Source organism: Convolutriloba macropyga, chromosome 3 (assembly GCF_964194025.1).
Source record: "Convolutriloba macropyga chromosome 3, txConMacr16.3, whole genome shotgun sequence".
In the NCBI taxonomy this organism is placed as follows: domain Eukaryota; kingdom Metazoa; phylum Xenacoelomorpha; order Acoela; family Convolutidae; genus Convolutriloba; species Convolutriloba macropyga.
In genome coordinates, this window is record NC_134470.1 from 26,710,950 (window position 1) to 26,733,330 (window position 22,381).

Sequence of the window (22,381 nt, forward strand, 5' to 3'; positions counted from 1 at the left end):
GGTTTTGGGTGCCGCCTTACGTTCAATGCGGAAAAACGCTTAAATTTTGCGAAAGTGGTTTCCATAAAGCGATTAAGAGCCTTAAAATGAAAAATAGGACAACAAAATTGTGAAAAGTAGTTAACTTCGGCTGCAAGGGCATTTCACAAAATTATCTTCCATTTTGAAAGGAAGCGATCATAAGACAATTAAAATAAGTTACTCAAGCGTACTCAAAAATTGTTGAAAGTGTTCGCTGCAAAAAGTGAATTTTATACTAGATTTCGCATTTTAATACACAATTTTATTCCAACAAGGGAAGTGTTTTCCATATTAATTATCGGTGTCATTAAAACTAAAAAGATGGATTACTTTTTGTTCTCCTCTTTATTATATAAAGTCAAGTTATCTGATTCCAAATTTGCTGGTTTCATCATCTTTCTCATCTTAAGCTTTCATGCTTTGCAGATTATGCTTCCCATGTTTGACTAATTATTGGTGAAAACTAGCAACATTTTTGAGGTGTTTTAGGCCTATTCACCTAAATGTGAATGCTGCTTCCTTTGAAAGTTTTGCTTCCAGTCCGTAGATGTGGTCCTAAATTATTTGAAATCTAATTACACAAAATGTCGCAGTGGGCGCTTCCGTCAAACATATTTTGCGGTGAAAAGCAATTTTCATTTTTCAACCTCCAGTTTAAAAGTGACAAAAATTGACTGGAAATTTCATATAGGGCTCCGCCTTTTTGTCTGCGAAATGAGAAAGTATGTTTCACACGCAAAATGTATTAACATAGGAAAAGTGAAAACTGATACTCGCAAAATTTGGTACCTGTAGCCCCTCTTTTGAAATATTTTGAAATATTTGTTTTGAAATATCTGTAGCGAAGTACAAATGTTGGGGTGAGCAATGATCAGACACTAAGTAATGATTATGCCCGAGGAAAATTTTCTACCAATGACAACAAAAAACTTTAACAGGAAAAGGTTTCTGAATTATATATTACTTTCTTGAGCTTTTTGGGCTAAATGGGTTGATATGGATATTAGTCAAAAAATGTTGCCGAAGTAATAATTAAGATTAACAATTATTGAAGCCGAATAAATGGTGTTCCATCCTTATCATTTAACTACATCAACTCAGAGGCAATATTATCAATCGAAAAATCTTATTTCTCTGGTACTTTATTTATTTCCTTGATCTAATCTTCGAACGCACCCAAGTACAGTGCATAGTTATTATTCACAGGTTGGTCATTGAGTGCGTGAAGCGCCATTTTTTGTGCAAAGCACAGCAATTGTTCCAAGCCAGAATAATATTATTCTGGATTGGAACAATTGCTGTGCTTTGCACAAAAAATGGCGCTTCACCAGCCATGAAAACTTCACCGGCTCAATCAAAACAGTCATGTGCTCTGAATTTCATATCAGGAATCTAAAATGTAAGAAACATTTTATTGAGTCTTTAGGGAAGCCCATCATACAATACTTATTTCAATAACTTTTTTGTGGATATCCACAAAAAAGTTATTGAAACAAGTATTGTATGGTGAGCTTCCTTAGAGAAATAATCAAATGTTTCTTACATTTTAGATTCATAATGTGATATTCAGAGCCCATGACTGTTTTGATTTGTAAAATAAATATCCATCACTTGGGAAATCTGAATCGACCGCAAAAAAAAAACAAAAACCAGTAAGCTTAAAAAAATTACTTTGTCTAAATTTAAAATACTCAATTTTAAATATCGGTAGCAAAACTGACTGCGGTAGTTTTTTTGTTCCAATGAATGAATTTTAATTCAAACGTTTTCATTTTCAGTGATTTTTCTCTCTGCCTTCGTGGTGTCTGCAATTAGCAATGACTCAGTGGAACTGAACTACGGGAAATTCCCGATTGTTGACAGATGCCAGTGTCTCAACTCCAGCGCCATCTCTGGATACAACTGGACAGCGTGCCAGAGGATTATGCACATGAACCACACCTCACTCGATGCACGTAAGGCTCCTGCTCAGTAACTTTTAATCACAGATAAGCGTGGGAGGCGGAAAAAATTTGCAGTACAATAGCAAACATTCCATAGAAATAGTTATCTGTATTTCAAATAAATATTTCGCCACATTCTAGAAAGATAAGTGTAGAAAAAGTTGAAGGAAGCGGACACAGACAAACCATGAAAACACACACATACATCACACACTCAAAATCACACAAATACAAACCCCAACACCAACAAAAAATATTTCAAAACTTTTTTCTAATTGGCACCTGATTTTTACTCAAGGTTCATCGCGTTCAATCAGGTTTTCTTCGTTTTTTTTCTATATAACTAGGTGTGAAATGGAGCAATTCTTTCGGAAATTGTAATTTTGTTTTTATAATTTGAAATGAAATTTTCTTAAATTTTTCAAAAAGTTTGTCTTTTTTGATATCTCAAGAGCATGATGAAAACAATTCTTTTTTAAATCTCGCAGATGTGCTTCCAATGAAATTATAAAAAGTGAGTTTTTGCTTGAAAAATTCAAAGCCACATTTTGTAAAACAAAAAATATGTAATTTTTCTAAATTTTTTAACAGATTTTTCTAATTTTCTGACTGTTTTCGACTTTGCCTCTATTTGTAAATAACATTTACCGGATCTAACCATCTGAGAATAACTTTCTCTTTCTCTTTCTCTGTCTCCTACAAAAACACATACCATATACATTTCATTACGTACACATGCACTCACATACATAAACACACAAGCGCACGCAAACATAAAACACAAAAAAAAACACAAAACAAAAAGCCCGACACAAATTTTTTTTAAATTTATTTTTGGCGACTGATATTCACCCTTGCTACGCAAATTTCATTAGCGGCTTATTTGGTTTACCTGGAAAACTAGGTGTGGACTTCTTGAGAAAATTATTTCGGTATTTGTGAAATGGAAACAAACTTGAAATAAATTTTTTTGTAAGTTCTTCAAAAAGTTTTGGCGTTTTTGATGTTTTATGAGCATAATAGTTCAATTCATTTTTTTTCAAAATTTTTCAGTTGTGCAGCCAGCCAGAATTAATTTACACAATTTTTGTTTTCAGCATACTTCAAACCATAATTTTTAACAAAAAATGAGAATAATTTCTAATTTTTACAGTTTTTGCGCTCTGCATCTATTTGTGTCTAACGAGTTTTTTTGACCAGAGATCTTTACTCATGTTAATTCAACATAAATTAAAATTTTGTTTGTTTTACCGGAAAATTAGGTCTAGATTTTTTGAGGCAATTGTTTTGGTAATTTTAAATTTGACCTTAAAATTTGAAAAGAATTGTTTCTGATATTTTTGGAATTTTTTGTCGTTATGATGTGTCAAAAGTATAAAGAATCATTTCGTTTTTTAGAGCTCGTAAATGTTTAAATATTTTTATTGCATAAAAAATCTGGATTTTGAAGATGTTGAAAACCGCATTTTGTAACAAAAATAACGTTAATTTATTAAATTTGTTTAGATTTCTCACAGTTTTTGCCCTCAGCCTTTACGTGCGCCTAACAATAAATAGATCGCTGTCCTTGAAGGCTCTCAATCAGTAGTATAGACAAAAATTGATTTTGTAACTTCTAAACTTCTCTTTTTTCACTGTTCGTAGGTTTTTTTTACAATTTTTGTAAGAACTGAAACAGAAAAGAAGTTTTTTTGTTCGTTTGTTCCACATGAGGATTTTCACAATCAACAAACTTTTTACTTTTTTGTTTTACAGATACGCCATATTCGGAAAAGAATAATGTGAAGTGCAGTTTCATCTTCCACTTTTAGGCTTGAGACAGCACAAAATTACTCCTGAGGATTCAAGCTCCCTTTGACCTAACTACGTTTACAAAAATTTCTCTGTTACCTTTAATTTGAACGCATGTTTACACACCCCGGTGATTTTTTCCTGTTCGATTTTTCATTCGAAATTTTAAAGCGTTGTACCTTTTTTTAATTTTTTATATTTTTTATGTAAATCAAAACTACATCCTGTTGTCTACAAAATGGTGTATTTCTTTTTTCTCAATGATGCGTTAACAAAAAGTGAACACTTGAGTGGAGAATAAAAAAAATAAAAAAAAATCGGACTTCCATATATATTCCCTCATTTTTTAAGAATTGTTTGAACAAAAAAATTGTATTTGCAGTTCAATTAACATTGCCAAACATAAAAATTGTAGGATCTTTTTAGTTTGTGCCCCCCAGATTAGTGGTTGCATAGTATTTGCACCCCCAGACTCACGCGCCTTATTTTTAAATAATGAATTACCATGTAATGTTACGTGCTCTGTGACTGGGGGAGCATAACTTTCTGGTGGGGGGCACAAACGGAAAAGGTCCAAATTGTGAATGATTCTAATTCGAGCACCCAAGCTAAGTGGATCCAAAATGTTTACGCCCCATTGTGCAGCACGCGCGTTTTCTACATGAAGCGCCGCTGCAAACAGAAAATGAAACAATTCGTTTACCGGATCTTTTTTGCCCAAGCCCCCCCCCCCCCCCCCCCCCAGTACGTTATGCGCCCCAAGTTACAGAGCACGTGACATTCCATTGTAAATCATTATGTAAAAATATGTCACATGCCTCTGGGGGTTGCAAATAATATGCGCCCAATAAACTGGGGGACACCAACGGAAAATATCCTATTTGCCATTGTGTTCACAAACGGTACAGATGAACGGGACTCTTTTTAGAAAAGATCCAGAAATTGGTCGCAAATGTCATCAAGACATATATTTTTAAAGAACTCTTCTTACAGTATGATGTGTTTCCATTTAGAAGCTCTAATCTTTGAAGCTCCCGTGAACTACGGGGCAACGCAAACAGAGGCTGTGATCTGTGAACACCCAGACCACCACATCATTGTGTTCATGTTCATTGTGGTGGCACAAGACTTCGATACAATCAAACAACAGTGGACTAAGTTAGTATTAGTTATTTCTGAGTAATTGACGTCAACAGCCTCAGGCCACTCTACAGTTATTAAGAACTATATCTATGTGGAAAAAATTTAAAACCCAAATTGTTGTGGTCCAGACAGAAATTGAGCTATGATCAGACTATATAGAAAGAATTGAGATTTTTTCATCGCCACTTTGCAGACTGTTCGGTTTCATGAACAATATTGCCCCTTATATCTTGGTGACTCTGGTCACATCTCCAAAAGCTTCCCATTTTAGCATCATTGCGACAAAGGTTTCTCTGAAAGAGTAAAAGATAAATGCGGAGTTTTGCTAAAAATACAAGTCCTTTTATAGTTAATTTTATTAGCGGAAACGAATCAAAAGCTGTACAAAATGAACGTATAAGACCAGCAGCTCAAATCGCCCGATATCTGGGAGCTCAACTTGTCTCATAAAGGACAGTAAGGTTTATAGTAAGTCTCAAAAAACTGAAAACAGGGCCAACAACTTGCAAATCGAATGGAACAAGAGAATGAAACTAAAAAGTTGCATCAGTATTATTGAAAAGAAACAAGAATCTAAATAAACAAAGAGGCTCGGTAATATGCGTTTGCACAGAAAATTCCAACCCCACTCATCCACATTTTTGGTTTGATTGTCTATCAAATGAGGATGAGATAGAAAATTTTCAATAAGTCAAATATAGTTTGAAAATAATTGAGTATGGAAAGAAAAAATGCAAATAACAACAACAAACACGTTTTAAAACCAAAATTCTGTGTTTTTTCAAAAAAAAACGTAATAACAAAGTCAAAAAGCTTCAAATGAAACCTAAACTAAACAGATCAATTTTTACGTCAATAGAACAAAAAACATGGCACCAGTTTTTTAACGAAACTCTGTAACATGTAGACTAGTAGATTCTGTAACATGGGCCATCGATGAAGTTTGTCATTAACAACACTACAAGACAAATCAAACAGAGACTGTGAAACCTGTCATTTGCCTAAACGACAGATACACACGCGAAACAAAACTTCAATTAAATGTTGCAAGAAAACGGTGTCAAATATTTTTCAATGAAAATAAGAATATAGTCTTTTGCGCCTCCTTTGAACATCAATAATGTGATATGTGACCTCTGGATAACGAGCTTTACCTTGTCAAACCTACCTACATTCGTTAAACCTAGATTGTCAAATTTACTCGCAAACGTCACCATTGTCCGCTCCTCCATGTTTTAAGTTTAGACTCTATAATCTTTTGCGGACGACAGTGCCAGTAACGTAAACAAGTTCAGTTTATCTCAAAAATTGAGATTATTCGTCACTGGTACCCGCGACTGCAGAATAAGCCATTTTGCAGTCGAGAAAGCCATTTTGCTAACAAGCGAGAAAGAGCCACCGATCTGAGTCACTCTTATCCAGCAAAATTACGACACTAACAACCACGCCAAGGTTTCTAGCCTTCGCACAAGGCTTCTAAAAATGGCTAAAGGAGAGAGAGTGGGATGAATTTGGTTCTTCTTAACAAAATGAAGTTACAGGTAATCATAAACTGATTCCGTCAAAAACTTTAAATTTAAAAATTAAATTTGGAGAGCATTTATGAAGATACTCATGCTCCCTCCTAAATTGCGGACATTGCTGACTTAAAAACTCGAAATTTCGAGATCATAAGGATGGTGCGCAACTTTTATTGCAACTGTTGTCTACAATTTAACCATATTTCTCTCACATTGTAAACGATGGCTAAAAACAGTCACTCATGTTGGCAAAATCGGAGTAGCTGGAAAGTAGGACTGGCATCGTAATTAGAATGGATAACAAGGTGACAAAAAAGCAAAATGGCTGACTTAAAAAATACATTTGTACTTTTCGAAAACAAGTGATATTTAAGTCATAAAAACATCAGCGGTCAACTAGGTCATCAAATAGGTTCAATTAATTCTCCAAAGAAATTCATCTAGAGCTGTCAATGTTCGGTGTGCGTCATGCGTCTGCTAAAAGCAAAAAGAGCCACAAAAACAAACAAAGATCTTAAGTTTAACTCAGTTTCACAAAATAGACGTTTTGAAGCCGTTAAGACAATAAGCAAGGCACCAAAAATATTAGATACATTCAATTGTACTTTTTTAAACAACATTAATTCAGCATGTGTCCTATATTTAAATAGGCTAGGTAACAAGTAGACAAATAATCCGCCCAAGTAAGGACTGTGCCAGAACTTGTTTGATTTTACTCAGAAATCTGCATTGTTTTTTGTTAAAAAACACACAATTGTTAACACAAGTGCAATTTTTTTCTGGAAACAAAAAAGTAGTGAAATGCGAGCTCCATTTTTCTGTTCAGATCACTTTCGACGATCATTAACTTTTTCCCTACTATTTATTTTTCTCTGAATTATTTTACATGTTCCTAAAAGCCAATATTCGAAATAGCATGGGCACATTAAGTGCGGCCACTAATCATGCAATATCGCAGCTGCTTCCATTCAAGCATGCCATGATTTTTGTTTGCTGTGTTTCCTGATTTGTCGCTCATGATCTCGTTTCAGTTATTGCTATGACTGTGTGGTCATGCTGTGAGGTTCAGAAAAAGATAAAATGAGTTTTATCGTTTACGTTTTGTATCTTGGTTACGGTTGTTTGAAATACAAACAGGAATATCTTCGAAGAATGCTGGTCGTTGGGAGAATATAAACGTGTTATTGTATCATTTTTTTTAAAATGCTGCTACATGAAAAGAAAATACTATTTTAGACAACAAATAACGAAGTGACTTTTTAGGCTATCCCAATTCAGTTCAAAGTTCTATTTTTGATGATAGTTGATCACAAATTTTTACATATTCATTTTAACTTCAAAAAGCTAATTTAAAAAGGAAATGAAATGATAGATTAACAGATCGCTGAAATGGTTATGAAACTCAAACAACGCTATAAAATTCAAAGTAAGATATCATTAGTGACATTTGCCTTTATTTAATTGTCACTTGAATTGGTAATTGGTAAGAAAGCTAGCGCCTTTGAGCAAGGCAAATGCGCAATAAAATTCTCCTTTAAAGAGCTCATTAAATAGGATCTTCGCAATTCTTCATTTAAGACAAAAACGTGACTGAAAATGTCAGAGGCAATATGTTTTCCAGTGTCTCAAAGGAGTTGCAAAGTGTCATATTCAAGCTATTAACAAAACTTATGACTGAAATCCAGTTCTTACTAAAGATCAAATCACGTCCTTTTAGGTCGCAGTTGAAATTACGAATAACGAAGAGATAGTTTTCCATATAGTCAAAAATTGTACTGTCTGTGTTAACTCAGGGAGTGAATGTCTGTGTTAGTTCAGAATTGATGATCTGATTTCTTGTGAGGACACCATCTTAATGTTTCAAGACTAGCACATACTTTAACTCGTTAAGATGTTGAAAGATTACCTGAACAGGGCAAAATGAAAATGGACATTGATCATTCATTAACTAATCTCTTCCATATATAACATTTTTTTTTGTTTTCTTGAGATATATCGCTATGTAAATTTATATAAGAGAAGCAAAATTCTATAGATTAATAGCTCCGGCAGCAGAGATTGTCGGGGTGAAACGCTCATAAAAGGATAGATCAGATTTTTCATACATTTTTCATAACACTTAAGTGATTTTTTCCGATATGAATTGAGACCAGATACAAGTCTGACTACTCAAATGTAGCAGTACACGATCAACTTCTGATCCAGGAATAATAATGGCGCTTAGATATTATCCTTATTCCTGAAGAAAGATTATTTTGAAGAAGATGCTATTTTTCTTCATGTTCGGTTCTGCTCAAACTTGTTTTGTTTTCTAACTATCAAGTTTTTGTTTTCAAAATAATTGAAAAAGCTACTTGGTTTGAAGCATGTTTTTGCAGCAAAAAATTGCTAAAAAACTATGGTTTGTTTTAAGACCAGCAGTTTTAAGCAGTTCAATAGCATCAGCATTAAAATCGTATCCCAAAAAAGTGGTTTTTTGACAAAGAAAAATATCAAACTTACCCTTAGTGGAAACAAGGAGGCTCTGTAATGTGCCATCGCACATAAGGTTCCGAGCCCGCTCATCCACAATTTTGGCATAATTGTCTACCAAATGAAGAACAGATAGAAAAACCCAAAGATTCAAGTATTTTAAAAAAAATCGGTGTATGAACGAAAAGATAGCCTCCAAAGCAAATAACTCAGTGGAGTAAAAATGATGTATTAGAATCATGAGATATGCCAATATTAAGAAAGACGAACAGCAAAATCAAACAACAACAACAAACATTAGTTTCATCAAAAAATTTATGTCCGTTTTAAAAAACAAAACTTAATAACAAAATCAGCGTCAGATAAAACTGAAAAGGTCAAAAAACTCAAATCAGCGTCAGATAAAACTGAAAAGGAAACGAAAAATAACCTGTAATACCACCAGAAAAGATATGGGACAAGTCCATAAAAATTCTTGGTAAAAATTAGACAATTAAAGAACAAAAACAGTAATTTTGAAAAATTTGCTCATTTTTTTTGTAAAACAATTACTTTCAAAGTAAAGAAAACCATCTGAAATCAAATAAAACATCCCATAGGTTTACGATTTTTTCGATTACCAGTGTTTCTAAAGACGGGAAACAGGAACTTTTGATATTCAATTTTTATGCGGTTACAAAAAGAACAACAAATACACAGCAAACAAAAAGTCAATTAAATTTTGCCACAAAACGTTTTCGAAGCCGTAAAGCCTTACTTTGGACCTCAAAATATGTTCTATTGAACCTTGTTGAAACAACAATAATGTATTATGTGACTTCTCATGAATGACATCATGTAACAGGTCGACAAAAAGGCATAATTAATTAATAATTGTTTTTTTTCGAAAAAATTACTTCCAAAGACATGAAAGCCTTTAATTACAAATTGAAATAATTATAAATGTTCGTTTATTCTTCCAAAGGAAGTCCTTGAGACCTGCAATTATCTAGAATATATCTTAAGTCTACAAAAAGACCGTAAAATATGACAAAGATCACAAATTACTTTACTTTTTTACAACTTACTTTTTTAAAACTTTTTTTAAATTAATTTATTTTTTATTTTACTTTTTTATTTACTTTTTTAGTTTTCTTTTTTTTACAAACCCTGTGCTGAAGCCAGTAAAATCATAAGGGATTCTTTGAAGACAATAAATTTTTTGTGACAGCAATCACTTTGACCCATTCCCTTGACGACAAAACTAAGATTTGGGCTGCAAATAATGAGAATAGTTAACAAGCAGACAATAAAAGGAACAAAAATTGCGGAGTTAAAAAGTGTTTTTTTTAGAAAACAATGTTTTCAAAGTCATAAAATCCATCAGCTATCTATTAATATCAGAATATTGGCCCATTTTTTCCCACGAAAAGCCAATGAAACCGGGTCATTGTACAGGAAATTTCATACGACTAAAATGACAAAGTAAAAACGACAGTTAAATACAAAATTTAAAAATTCACCTAAATTCTTGGAGAAAGTATTGTCGAAGCCGTTAAAACCAGAGTCTATATCCTTTTGCAATTTTTACAATTATCGATTGTGCCTTATTTTGAACGCCAATAAGGTGATGTATGATGCGTCAAAAACGTGATTAATTGGCAAAACAAGAAAACGTGAAAAATGGGCAAGCACCTGAAAATGAAAAAAAGTGAGATTTAGTAGTTTCAAAGCCAGAAAACCAAAATTTAAGGTGTAAAACCGCGATAAAGATTGAATTTGAATCCAGTGGAAAGAAGAAGCATTCTTTAATTGCCAACACTCAGCTAAAAATTGACAAATTTAACAGAAAAATGGAGGTAATGTTCAATAAGCTATTATTTATTTAAAAATCAAATATTTTTTTGAAAGAAAAAACGAAAACGACCATAAGGTTTCAAGTAGTCAACTAGATACAATCTTTTGGATTCAATTAGGAAGCGCATTGGACCGACCTATCACTAGTGAGCTTTGATTTGAAATGTTCTGTTTTTTAATTAATATATAGGAAAAGACGGAATTTTTTTTTAAAATATATTTTTGGATAGTAACAATCCAATATTGGTCCAAAACTAGCTCTGCTATTGCTGTTCGTCCATTAAGAACACATAATTGTTCGAATGGTAAAGATAAAGGTATTTTGTTAGTTAAAAAATCGAAAATAGATGCTGCGTTTTGATAATCAACGAGTAAAAAACGGCAAAGTTTTTATTGCGGAGCACTCGCAACGGAAGTTGAATTAGAGATAGTCCCCTTTTGAGTCTACAAAGGTTGTGTCAGTTGTGTTTTGGTGTTTACTTCCTGCAAGTTTAATCAAAGTAGACTAAAGAAACTTACTTTGTGCTGTTTTTAATGAAAAATTCTGATTTTTGAAATATTTAGCCAGATTTTTTGACAAAAAAATTAAATAAACTAGCTGACACTATTTTTCTGTCCCTAAAAATAAAATCAACAACACTTTCGTAAACTAATTAAGGATTTTTTTTGCAAAATTAGCGATTTTTTTGCCGAAAATTCCGGAAAATGTGATCAAAATCAACGGAATTCGCTCTATTTTCTCAAAAGTTTAAAGCTCGATAACTCCCTGTAAAAAACGAAAAAAAGCAAATGTTTTTAATTCCATATTCTACGCTGGACAAGCTTTCTAATGATACCAGTCTCAACTCTCTACGATGAATATATCGATCGGTCTGATAAAAAAAAAACCCATTTGAATATATAGTTCCTCCCTCCCCCCCCCCCCCCTCAAGAGGGGTCGGAGCAATAAAAAAAGTAATAACTGGTATTTCTGCATCTCAATTTTTTATTAATGACCTCTTTAGTCAGAAAAAAAATATTTATTTAGACTCAATTTTGTTGTCATTTTCTCAATTTATCTCCACCCAAACAAGATATTGATTTATAAAAGTAAATATTTTTTTATTTTAATGAGAGATCTTTCAGATGCATTCTCAGTAATAAGAGAGAGTATTTACTTCTCAAGTATTTGGTACTCAAGTGACCTTAAGTATTCCATTATTTATTAGCTTCGTTACTAGCGTGAGTAATGTAAACCTGATGAATTCTTTACGGAAAACATTTTATTACTGACAGCCCCCCTTGAGCTAAACCTGTTGTTCAATGGATGCACTTTATCCGCAAATGGGCTTGAAATGGCATACAGTTTATTGGATTCGCGCAAAGATAGTGACTGATGGCGTCACTCAAATTGCTGCTTTTACCAATGTTGGTTTTCGATATCCACAAATTCGTACAATGTGATTGTTTTTTTTCTGAAAAATTGCATAAAGATACATTACCTAAACTGGTTCAGAATCTAAAAGTAAGATTTTCAAGTTTTACTGCTGTTTTACATAAGAATTCTATTAAGAATTTTCTTATGTTGCTGAAAATTGTACTTTCGCAAACTCTTTATTACCTTTTTTAAAACCTGTTTCTTATATATCAATGAATGAGAGATCTGACTCGCCAAAAATTTATTTTAGGTAAACAAAGTGACGAGAGTTTTTTTAGCGGTTTATAAAGGAGTAATTGAAATTATCTGACCGATTACTCAAGTATCGTGGTCAAAAATCAGCTAACTAGTTATGGATAACAATCGAAGCAGTGCAAGATTTCATAAGATGCAGAAAAAACTGCGTATAGTATCAACATGTAATGAGAGAAGGTCTCACAATCTTAGAGTGTATAGATTCTTTACCTCTAGATTTTGGCAGCAACACAAATGCTTTCACTGCGGTAAAACACTAACTTTATTAGCTTATATTTATAAGCATATCTGTTCTTGAAGCAGAATAGGTATTGATTACCCCTTTCAGTTCAACTGGTTGTTAGCTTGGTGCTATTCCTTCGCTGGTGGGCTTGAATTGCCAGCGGGTGCTTTGTGCACAAAAATTTACTTAAACTTGCCCTGAGTTTTAGATATCGCTGCTACAATTTTCAGACATTTGGACTCTCTCTATTTTTTTGCAATAGTCAGATTAGCAAAATGGTTTGTTTGATTGCTTCAAAGTTTAGCTTCTGATAACAGTTAAATAACATTACGACGCAGAGGTATACCCCAAAACTTCCGCCTTAGTAAAATTGGCTCAAAAATTAGATACATACAATGAACGAAATTAGGAGACATCCTTTGTACCTTACTTTTCGCAAAAGGGGTTCCGCCAATTTTGCGAAATAAAAGAACATTCGGTCCAAAAAGTAGGTAACAGATCTTGTAGCACGTTTCCGCTCAATTTGGGTATCTATTATTCGCGCGCATTTTGAGCATGCAATAAGCACTTTAATAAAGATTTAATTAAAGCTTTCAAAGCTTTAAAGTGCTTTAAAGACACGCAACCACAAAAACTGATTTTTTTCCGAAAAATCCCTCGCACATCAAAGGCTTTGTATATCAATGTGGGACTGGCCAATTTTAATCAGTAGTAATAAATAGTACTAATAAGTAGTAATAAGTAGTAATAAATTACTATAAGTAGTAATAAAGTACTACTAGTAGTAATAAGTTAGGCTGAATTAAATAGGTAGTAATTAAGTTAGGCTGAATTAAATAAGTATTAATTAAGTTAGGCTTAATTGCGGATTATTTGCGTAATCGAGCTACATTGCGTGCAAAAAATCAATACGTAAAAGGAGCATATGCGTGATACAAGCCGGTATAAAGTTTGTACTTGTATTTCGCGGCTAGGATTAGGACACTTTTGGGAACACGGGATTCTAATTTCCCTTCCATTTTGCCGGTTTCTGCTGAAGTAGCTTTTTTCCGCAATATTGTTCCACTTTCATTGTTTTAACTTATTAAAAACGAACACGAGATACACGGATCGGGCTTATCTGCCCGTGACGATTTGGGCATACCTCGGCGTCGTAATGAAACCAACACCGTTAAATAAATCAATTGTGTATTTTTTTCAGAAAATTATCTTAAACTTTCTATATTGAAATTAATTTAAGGAACAGTTTTGTTATCATTGCTTATTTTATTTTTTTTCAAAAAAATTATGGCTTCGGTCTCTTTTGTCTAATCAGAGAAGGAGTCGCCAACAACAATATGCCTTTTTGTGCGGGTGTGTATTTGTGTGTGTATGTGTGTGTGTGTGTGATAGCATGTTGTTTTTGATGTTAATAAATACATTGGCTATATTATATTTTCGTACTTGAGAAGACCGAACAAAGACGACAAAAAATTCACAAGGTATCGTTAATATGTTTTTGATAAAAAATTAAGAAAGCGTTGAAACGTGTAGTTTGTTCGGTATTGTTCGTTTCGAACGTAAGAAAGCGTCAATATCGTCGTTTTCAGACTTCAGAACTTTTCGGTACTGGCGTTTTTTCAACGCGAGGGAGATTCGGCATCGTCCTTTTCCAAAGGCAATGAAAATCTGTATAACGTTTTCCACACTCAAGGGAGATTCGTTACAGTCGTTTTTTAAACAAAAGAAAGCATCGGTATTGTCGTTTTTTTACCGTACGAATTCTTTTTTTTGTTTGTTTCTGAAATATGAACCGGCTGATCCAGCCAAAATTTGGCCATGATCAGACGATCCAGACAAAAAATTTACAAGCATTCGATCTTGTGCGAGTCAAGGCGAATCATTGCAACGTAATTCGATAAACCGCGTTTATGTTCTGCAGGACCATTAAAAATTTTGCGACTATGATTTGAGGTTGTTGTATGTTCACTTGTGACGTTTTTCAGTACGACAGCCACTGAGCAGTTAGCCTTAGTTGACCAGCATTTCCATGAGATCATCCACCACTGGGTTCACTGCAACTTCTACACTAACTTGAGACTCACAAAGACAGAGTATTACAAGCAACATAAGCCAAACAGGATACAAATTGATGTGTCGGTTAGTTGTCACTTGAATGTCAAAATTGTCATTTTTCAATTGCATTATCCCTGCACCATCGAAGATTTCTTGTATTGAACTGAAAACTATTTTTTCATGTCAGAATCAAATAATAAATAGGAATGAGAGAGAGAAAGTATAAATATTTTTAGGATTTTTTTGTCGCCTCATTTAATCACTATTCTATTACTTCCATCACACTTCAAGCTAGGCCTGAGCTTTTTCGACGTTTATAGGAAAAGAATTGTCGACGCTTCCTGAGGTTTTCAATTCTCTTATTGTCCTGTCAATGATTCTCGAGAAAGGAACATTTTGAACTCTTCAAAATAGTTCTGATTGCTGACACGTTTTAATGATAATTTAGCTCTTCTCATTTGCATGATAAAATAGCTATGGTACATTGATAGCAGAATGAGCAGAGAGAAACCCATTTCAACTTTTTTCATTGATTTTCAGAAAATTTGTATTTTCTCACTCACAGTATTGTTTTTTTTTGCTTTTTTACCGTTCTTCATAACTTCATATTTCTTTCGCGAATAGTTTGAGAAAAATTTCTGTATCCAATCCAGTTCACATTTTAATCCATTTCACACATGAAGTCACTCGCTCATTAAAAAACAACAAAAAAAAGCTCTCAGAACGTGGCAATTTCTAATCAATAGAAAAAGATCCAGCATAAAATATTATTGAATGAAGAGAATACAGAAAATGACGCTACGTGCAACTATAGGAATAGATAAGTGAGAAAATATTGATGCGTCCAAAGACCATATACATGAATTTTGTAATTAGTTAAAGATGATGAATTTTTGGCGTGATAACCGAGAGGTAATGTGTGTGATTCACACGCCAACGATTCCGAGTTTAATCCCCTACCTCCGTGAATCTGTCTGTGTAAGGATGAGCTCTTACTCAACCATAGCTTAAGGTTAACCATAACCTGACCAATGCTGGCCGCAATAATGGTACCACGTTAAAGCTTCAGACGCAAAAAAAAGTGGCCATAGTCACCAAAAAAGAGTAATGCTGATCATAAAAAACAGTCTGAAATGTGGGGAATAATGAAAAAAGAACAGGTCGCAGAAGCCTAATGCTGTTCCGCTGCGATTACGTAGGAACCAAAATTATTATTAACTTTTATGTGAGCCGTCGGTACCAAGTTTCCTAGCAAAAAAAAACTTAAATTAGATTTTTGGCTCTGAGAAGTGTTCAAAGTTCAACTCAACAACCTTTTAGATCGCCCAAATGTTCCAGCTTGGATCCGCTCATCCAAAAAACTCTTTTTTCTAAAAAAAGTGTGTAATTTGTGATCATTTGCGGTCATATACTGAAAGACAATAAAACGAACGAAAATTCCGTGTTACTGTACCTATTACGCTGAAAAGAAGTATGTTTCTTGTAATGAAATGATCATCGCTCTGGTTAATTATACTCATCCTTCAATTGAGATTAATATATTGTTGTCAACTTTATATTTATTTTTATGTTTTTTTTATTTTAGTTTTTTTCCTGCACAAGAGAAAAGCTAAGAAAGAGATTAATTAGGTCATTTTTTTCTGTGTTATCTTGAGGGTGATGATATCGAACGAGACCATTGTTGTAGCTTAAGACCTTGCAATACTGTGGTTTTTATGCAAGATCTTGAAAGACAAAGGTTATCGTGCAAAATCTTGTGGGATGATTATTCAAAAAAGAATGCGATATCTTCAAAAATCATCTCCACTCATAATATTTGCTATTTTTTACTCAGTTTGTCCTCCCTCCATCCGTTGATTATCTGCCGCAGTGTTTAAAATTAAAGAGATAGTCTAATAAAAATTCCAGCTGTTTTTTTTCTAAGTATTTTGACCTTCTCTAGTCTCAGTTCTTAAATTATAAAGCATCAGCAGTTATCCTACACTTTTCTCTTCATTATTCAAGCTTATTGGAATACATTAATTCTTACAACTTATTGCTGTGCTGTAGTCTGCGCTAAAAATGCCGATTGCCAATTAATGTTGTGCCTAACATTTTTGGCCAAACAGAAACTTAATATCCGATATGTCCAGTGCAATGCAAACACGTACATGGAGTTTCCAATGAGACGTCCCGGTAGCCTTCTGACATGTTCCTCAGAACATGCAAAGAAAGCTGCATGTGGTCCTCCGTATCCCAGAGGGACTCCAAACCTTTGCGCACAGCCGAGTGCCACGTCACAGCCAAACTCCCCAGGAGCCTTGAGACGACAGAGTGCGAGCAGATCTGTGGCACAGACTGACAGTGCCTGAAGTAAAAACCAAAATCTGACATTGAGTTGAAGATTCAGTTTTCTAATCCTTCGCTTCTAATCCGGTCAATTTTATGCTTAATTTTGCTGATTAAAGGTGACATCATTGATAAGCTATTTGAGCATTCACTCGCCTAGATATCAGATTTAATCCAGCAAAAATTCTGTCTCGAGCCCTTTTCTGCCTCGAAGTTCTCTATTCAAAAGATTCGAAATATTTTTCCTCTGAAAAACAAAAAAACAGTTGTTTCATGTCAGCTTCAGTTACATTTTCTAAAGGCAATCAATCACCATTGACAAAATCAGCATTCTTTATAAAACTTGGTTTAAAGCACCTCAGTGAAAATGAAGCAAATCATTAGCAAGTAAAATTGAATTAAAATGATCCACCAAATGAACTTGGTAAAGCTGATAAATTTAATAATCAGACTTTCGAAGGTAAATTCAAACGTACAATCTATATCGCATCCAACTATATTCTATCAACGCAAAAGGCCAAAGGCCCCTCTCAATGGCCCGGCAAATCTAGCTTGATCTTTTTTAGCAGGTATTTTGTCTGAGTCGATTTTGACTCAGATTGGTCACCGATACGTTTTCGAAACATAAAAATATTAAGCCTAAAAAGAGCGCAATCGATTCAGTATATTAGTAGGCTCAACGAAAATTATGTTTAACGAACTTTTTCCGAGCTTTCTATGCCAAATAGAACGTATTTTGTGTGCATTTAATCTTTTTGTAAGGCTTACATGGTTAAGAGATTATGACGTAATAAAGTTTCTCGCTGGATAGATTCTCGCTTTATTTAAATAGCTCTTTAAATAGACTGCTCATTTAGTTTACTCGGTAACATCCTCCGGCCCGGAAGAAAATGTTGGGAGGATCGGTACAAGCTTAACGAGTGGGCGGACGAGCGATCCGGATGACGTGCGTAAGACGGCGGAGCGGGCGACGCTGTCGGAGCCGTACCGAAGTTCCTCAATCCGAGCGGTTGGATAGTAACCCCTAGGGTTGCTTTCTTCAACGATCCAAACTAAATCACCGACCTTAAGGTGCTGCTCGGCAGGCGTCTGCCACTTAGATCTACGGTTCAACGCAGGTACATACTCCTTGAGCCAACGTGCCCAAATTGCATTGGCGTAGGACTGTGCACGGGCGTACCGCTTACGATGATCGAACTCGTCGACGCCAACGATAGACGGAATTCGGGTTGCTTGGTTACCGAGTAGAAAATGGTTAGGTGTTATTGCGCCTAGGTCGGACGGGTCGGCGCTTACGGGCGTTAAGGGACGTGAGTTTAGTGCGTATTCAACCAGACAAAAAGTAGTGTTCAACACCTCATCTGTGAGGCGACGCGTACCGAGGATAGTGTACAGTACTCTTTTAAAACTTCGAACTAGCCTCTCCCAGATGCCACCTTGGTGTGGCGCACTGGGTGGATTGAACCTCCACTTAATGCCCTTATGTGCAAGTTCGGTGGCAATGTTAAGCGTATTCCATTTTTCCACACATTCACGGAGCTCTTTCTCCGCTCCAATGAAGTTCGTACCATTATCCGACCAAATCATAGCAGGAGTACCCCGACGGGAGACGAACCGCTCCACTCCCATTACACAAGAACTAGTGTCCATGGACGGGACAACTTCAACATGGACAGCACGAGTAGTGAGACAAGTGAAGAGAAATCCCCACCTCTTCTCGGTAGTCCGACGAACTGTGACGTAGAATGGGCCGAAGTAATCAACCCCGGTGTTGGTAAAGGGAGGAGACTGGTATGCCAGTCTCTCCTTTGGGAGGTCTGCCATGATAGGTTGAATGGTTGCTGCACGGAACTTTCTACACAACACGCAGTTTGATTTGATGGAACGCAGTGTGGAACGTAGTTTTAGGATGGCATAACGTTCCTGTACCTTTGACCTTAAGTAATCAATGCCCTGATGATGGTTCTTCAAATGAGTATGCCGCAGAAACAGTTTAACAAAAGTATGACGTGCATCCAGCACGATAGGATGCTTAGTGTCAAAGTCAATTTCCACTAGCCGTCGGAGTCGACCAGAAGAACGGATGAGACCATGAGGCCCAATAAACGGAGTAAACTGAGCAATGCGGCTGCTCTTCTTAACAGATTTGTTGTCAAGAAGATCCTTTCTTTCAGTACTAAAGGACTCTTCCTGAACCAAGTACTGGAGATGACGCTCGGCTTCGTCAAGCTCAACAGGATCGGCTATGCTGCCGTCTACGGTACGGTAACTTTCATGAGATGGTAAAAGACGGAGCACATATGCGGTGACACGCAGTAATTTTTGATAAGAACTGAACTTATCAAACGGGATTAGATTGATACTTTGTTCCTTAGGGGGCTTGGTTACGGATGCGGCTAAAGATGAGATGGAGTCATCATCTTGTTCCTTGGTTACAACGCCGAGTTTGATGTTATCAACGACGTCAGTATTTGGCACAAAAGGGAATTGCTTAGTTCTCAAGAAGTCAGGACCCCTCACCCAGCTACTTGATTGCAAAACTTCAGCGGACATGCCACGCGTGCCAGCATCTGCCGGATTATCACAAGTGGCGACGTGGTTCCATTGGTCAACGCTGGTGTTCTCCAGGATTTCACTAACACGATTTGCAATGAAGATGGGGTGTTTGTTTGTTGAGTTTATCCACTGCAAGACGATGGTACTATCTGTCCACATAAAGACTTTATCCACAGTAACCGTTAATGCTCGACAGATTTCCCTTTTTAAACGGGCAGCGAGGAGAGCGGCTTGTAATTCCAACTTAGGAACTGTCATTACCTTCATAGGTGCAACACGGGCCTTGCCCAAGACAAACGCCAGCTCTGTTTTAATCTCCCTGGAGGTGCAAGTTACTTGAGCCCTGAGAAAACCTACTGCACTGAATACGTCTTGCGAGCTATCACCAAACATGTGGAGTTCAAGATGTTGGAATGGTCCTGAAAAGTAACTTCTCGGTATAGTGATCTCAGCTAACCGCGGCAGTTCAACACACCAGGCAAGGAATCTGTCAACTGTGTCTTTAGGTAACTCGTCATCCCAACTTTGTCCATTGGCACGCCAAATGTCTTTCAAGATTAGCCGAGCACCAACAGTGAACGGTGCGACAAGACCAATTGGGTCGTAGACCTTTGACACAAGACTTAGGACCAAGCGCTGTGTTAAACTTTTCGTGATGGTGCTGTTAGTACCCCTGCTCACAACCAGAGTATCGTTGTTGTGATCCCACTTAAGCCCAAGCACGTGCATTGATTCCTCCTTGGATGAAACGATGACCTTCGGTTCAGTGGATTGAGCAGACCCATCAATTCGGTCAGCCAGATCTGGTACATTGCTTACAAACTTAGTAAGCTTGAACCCACCTAGATGGAGAAGATGAACCAATTCCTTCGACCTAATGAGGGCCCTCTCGGGGGATTCCACTGAGTCCAAGTAATCGTCCATGTAGAAGTTCTCAAGGACGGCTTTCGCAGCTTCTGGGTACTCCTTAGCATTATCGCGTGCCGTGCGCTGAAGTGCGTAGTTGGCGCAGGTGGGTGAATCTTTTGCCCCAAAGATGTGGCGCGTATACTGGTGTACCACAACATTTGATGTGGGGTCCTCCCGCCACAAAAAGCGCAATGATGGTTGATCACATGGCAACACTCCAACTTGGAGGAACATTCCCTCGATGTCGGCGGATACGGCAAATGGATGTTGTCTGAACCGTAGGAGTACATAGATTAGGTTTTGTAGTAGGTCAGGTCCGGTAAGTAATGACTTATTAAGAGATGCGCCATGGAATTTTGCTGCTCCGTTTAGTACCCTACGAACCTTACCCGGCTTGTTCGGGTTAACAACCGGATGGTGTGGTAGGTACCACTCTCGTTCCGAGCGACTTTCCACCTTATGAGCATCTTTGACCCGTACTACGTAGCCTTTGTCTAAGTCCTCTTTGATGGTATTTGAGTATTTTTCCCTTAATGTCTGATCTTTCGTTAGCCGCTTTTCCAAAGACTTTAATTGAACAAGTGCTGAGAAATAATTGTTGGGCAGTTCGATGTTATCTTCAGCCCATAGCATTCCGACATCGTACCTTTTTCCATTATGCACGGTGGTGTTTTCAAGAATTTCATGCGCACGTGCATCCAATGCGGATCGTGGGTCTACTTGCTTAAGTGCGCCGTACGACTCCATGTCGTACCAAGATTTTACCTGACTAGCGAGTTCAAAATCCTGCTCCAAATTAGCTTTGAAACAAGTCGAGACTAAACCTGAAGACGACGGTAGAGGGCCGCTTAGAACCCAACCTATGGGCAAGCGAACAGCGAAGGGCGAGGACTTCTCGTCGGCAGCGAAGTACTCTAACGGGCGGATGGCATGATACACATCCTGTCCAAGTATCATCTCGATGTTTCCATAGCAATATGTAACTGGGTCTAGAACTGCTAGGTGCGGGTATGTTTCCTGAAGTGTTTTAATGTTAATGACATCGGCGCCTACATTCAAATTTTCCTTTATGTAAGGGCTGACTTTAAATGGTTCAAATGCTTGGTTGTTGCGTGGTGTTACAATTAGTTCAACTAACTCAGTGTCTACGACCTCTTCGGTATTTATACCCTTGACTGTTAGTTTCAATGCTGTACCGTGCAAACCAAGTCTATTTGCAAGATCATTGGACACCCAAGAGTTACTGCAAGCGGTATCGCACAAAACTAAAGCCGTGGTATCCTTACCGGTAGAGCTCTTTAACTGTAATTCAGTCACCTGAAGGAGGCCTTTCACATTACTCACAGATGACAAAGTGGTGGTCTTGCTCGATGATTGGACACTAGGGAGTTTACTTTGATTTGTGCCAGCATTAGAATTACTGTTGTTGTTGTTTGGAGGGGATTTTGATGGATAAACCCTCTCAGCTCCATGGAGAAGTGTGTTATGGGAGCTGTTGCAACCGTCCTTCCTGCATTTCCTGGGGTGTGGGCATTGCCTGAACATGTGCTTTTCTCTCAAACATGAGGAACACAGTTTTGCTTCCGCCACTACCTTTGCTCGTTGAGTGGGAGACTTTTCTTTAAATACCCTACACTCCCAGATGCGGTGGATACCTTTACACACAATGCAGCGAGGGGTTGCAGGCGTTGCCGATGTTGAGGCTGGTCTCTGAGTGCCCTTAGTTTGTGTATTAGCAGCAAAAGTTCTTGAGGCAACTTTGGTCTTTACTACTGAGTTGGTGTTATCCTCAGTTCTTGCTTTCGACGAAGTTTGTTTCATTAAATCATGTGCCTCGGCTTTCTCCTTCAACCAATCGTTGAAGTCAAGGAGTGTTGGCTTAACCCAATGTTTTTTCACGGTGAAGAGTGAC

The 22,381-nt window shown here is 36.5% G+C and overlaps 2 protein-coding genes across 5 annotated transcripts in view; both read left to right on the plus strand.

The window, feature by feature from the left end:
• Positions 1-22,381, plus strand: part of LOC142336116 (uncharacterized) — a 186,516-nt gene that overhangs the window by 79,356 nt on the left and 84,779 nt on the right. The window lies entirely within an intron of this gene.
• LOC142336113 (uncharacterized) overlaps positions 1-22,381 on the plus strand; it is a 104,801-nt gene that overhangs the window by 77,534 nt on the left and 4,886 nt on the right. For all 4 annotated transcript variants that reach the window (XM_075384662.1, XM_075384663.1, XM_075384661.1 and 1 more), the window contains exons 3-5: positions 1,800-1,976; positions 4,769-4,913; positions 14,607-14,760. In XM_075384662.1, the coding sequence (XP_075240777.1) occupies positions 1,800-1,976; positions 4,769-4,913; positions 14,607-14,760 (476 nt within the window). The remainder of the gene's footprint in view (positions 1-1,799; positions 1,977-4,768; positions 4,914-14,606; positions 14,761-22,381) is intronic.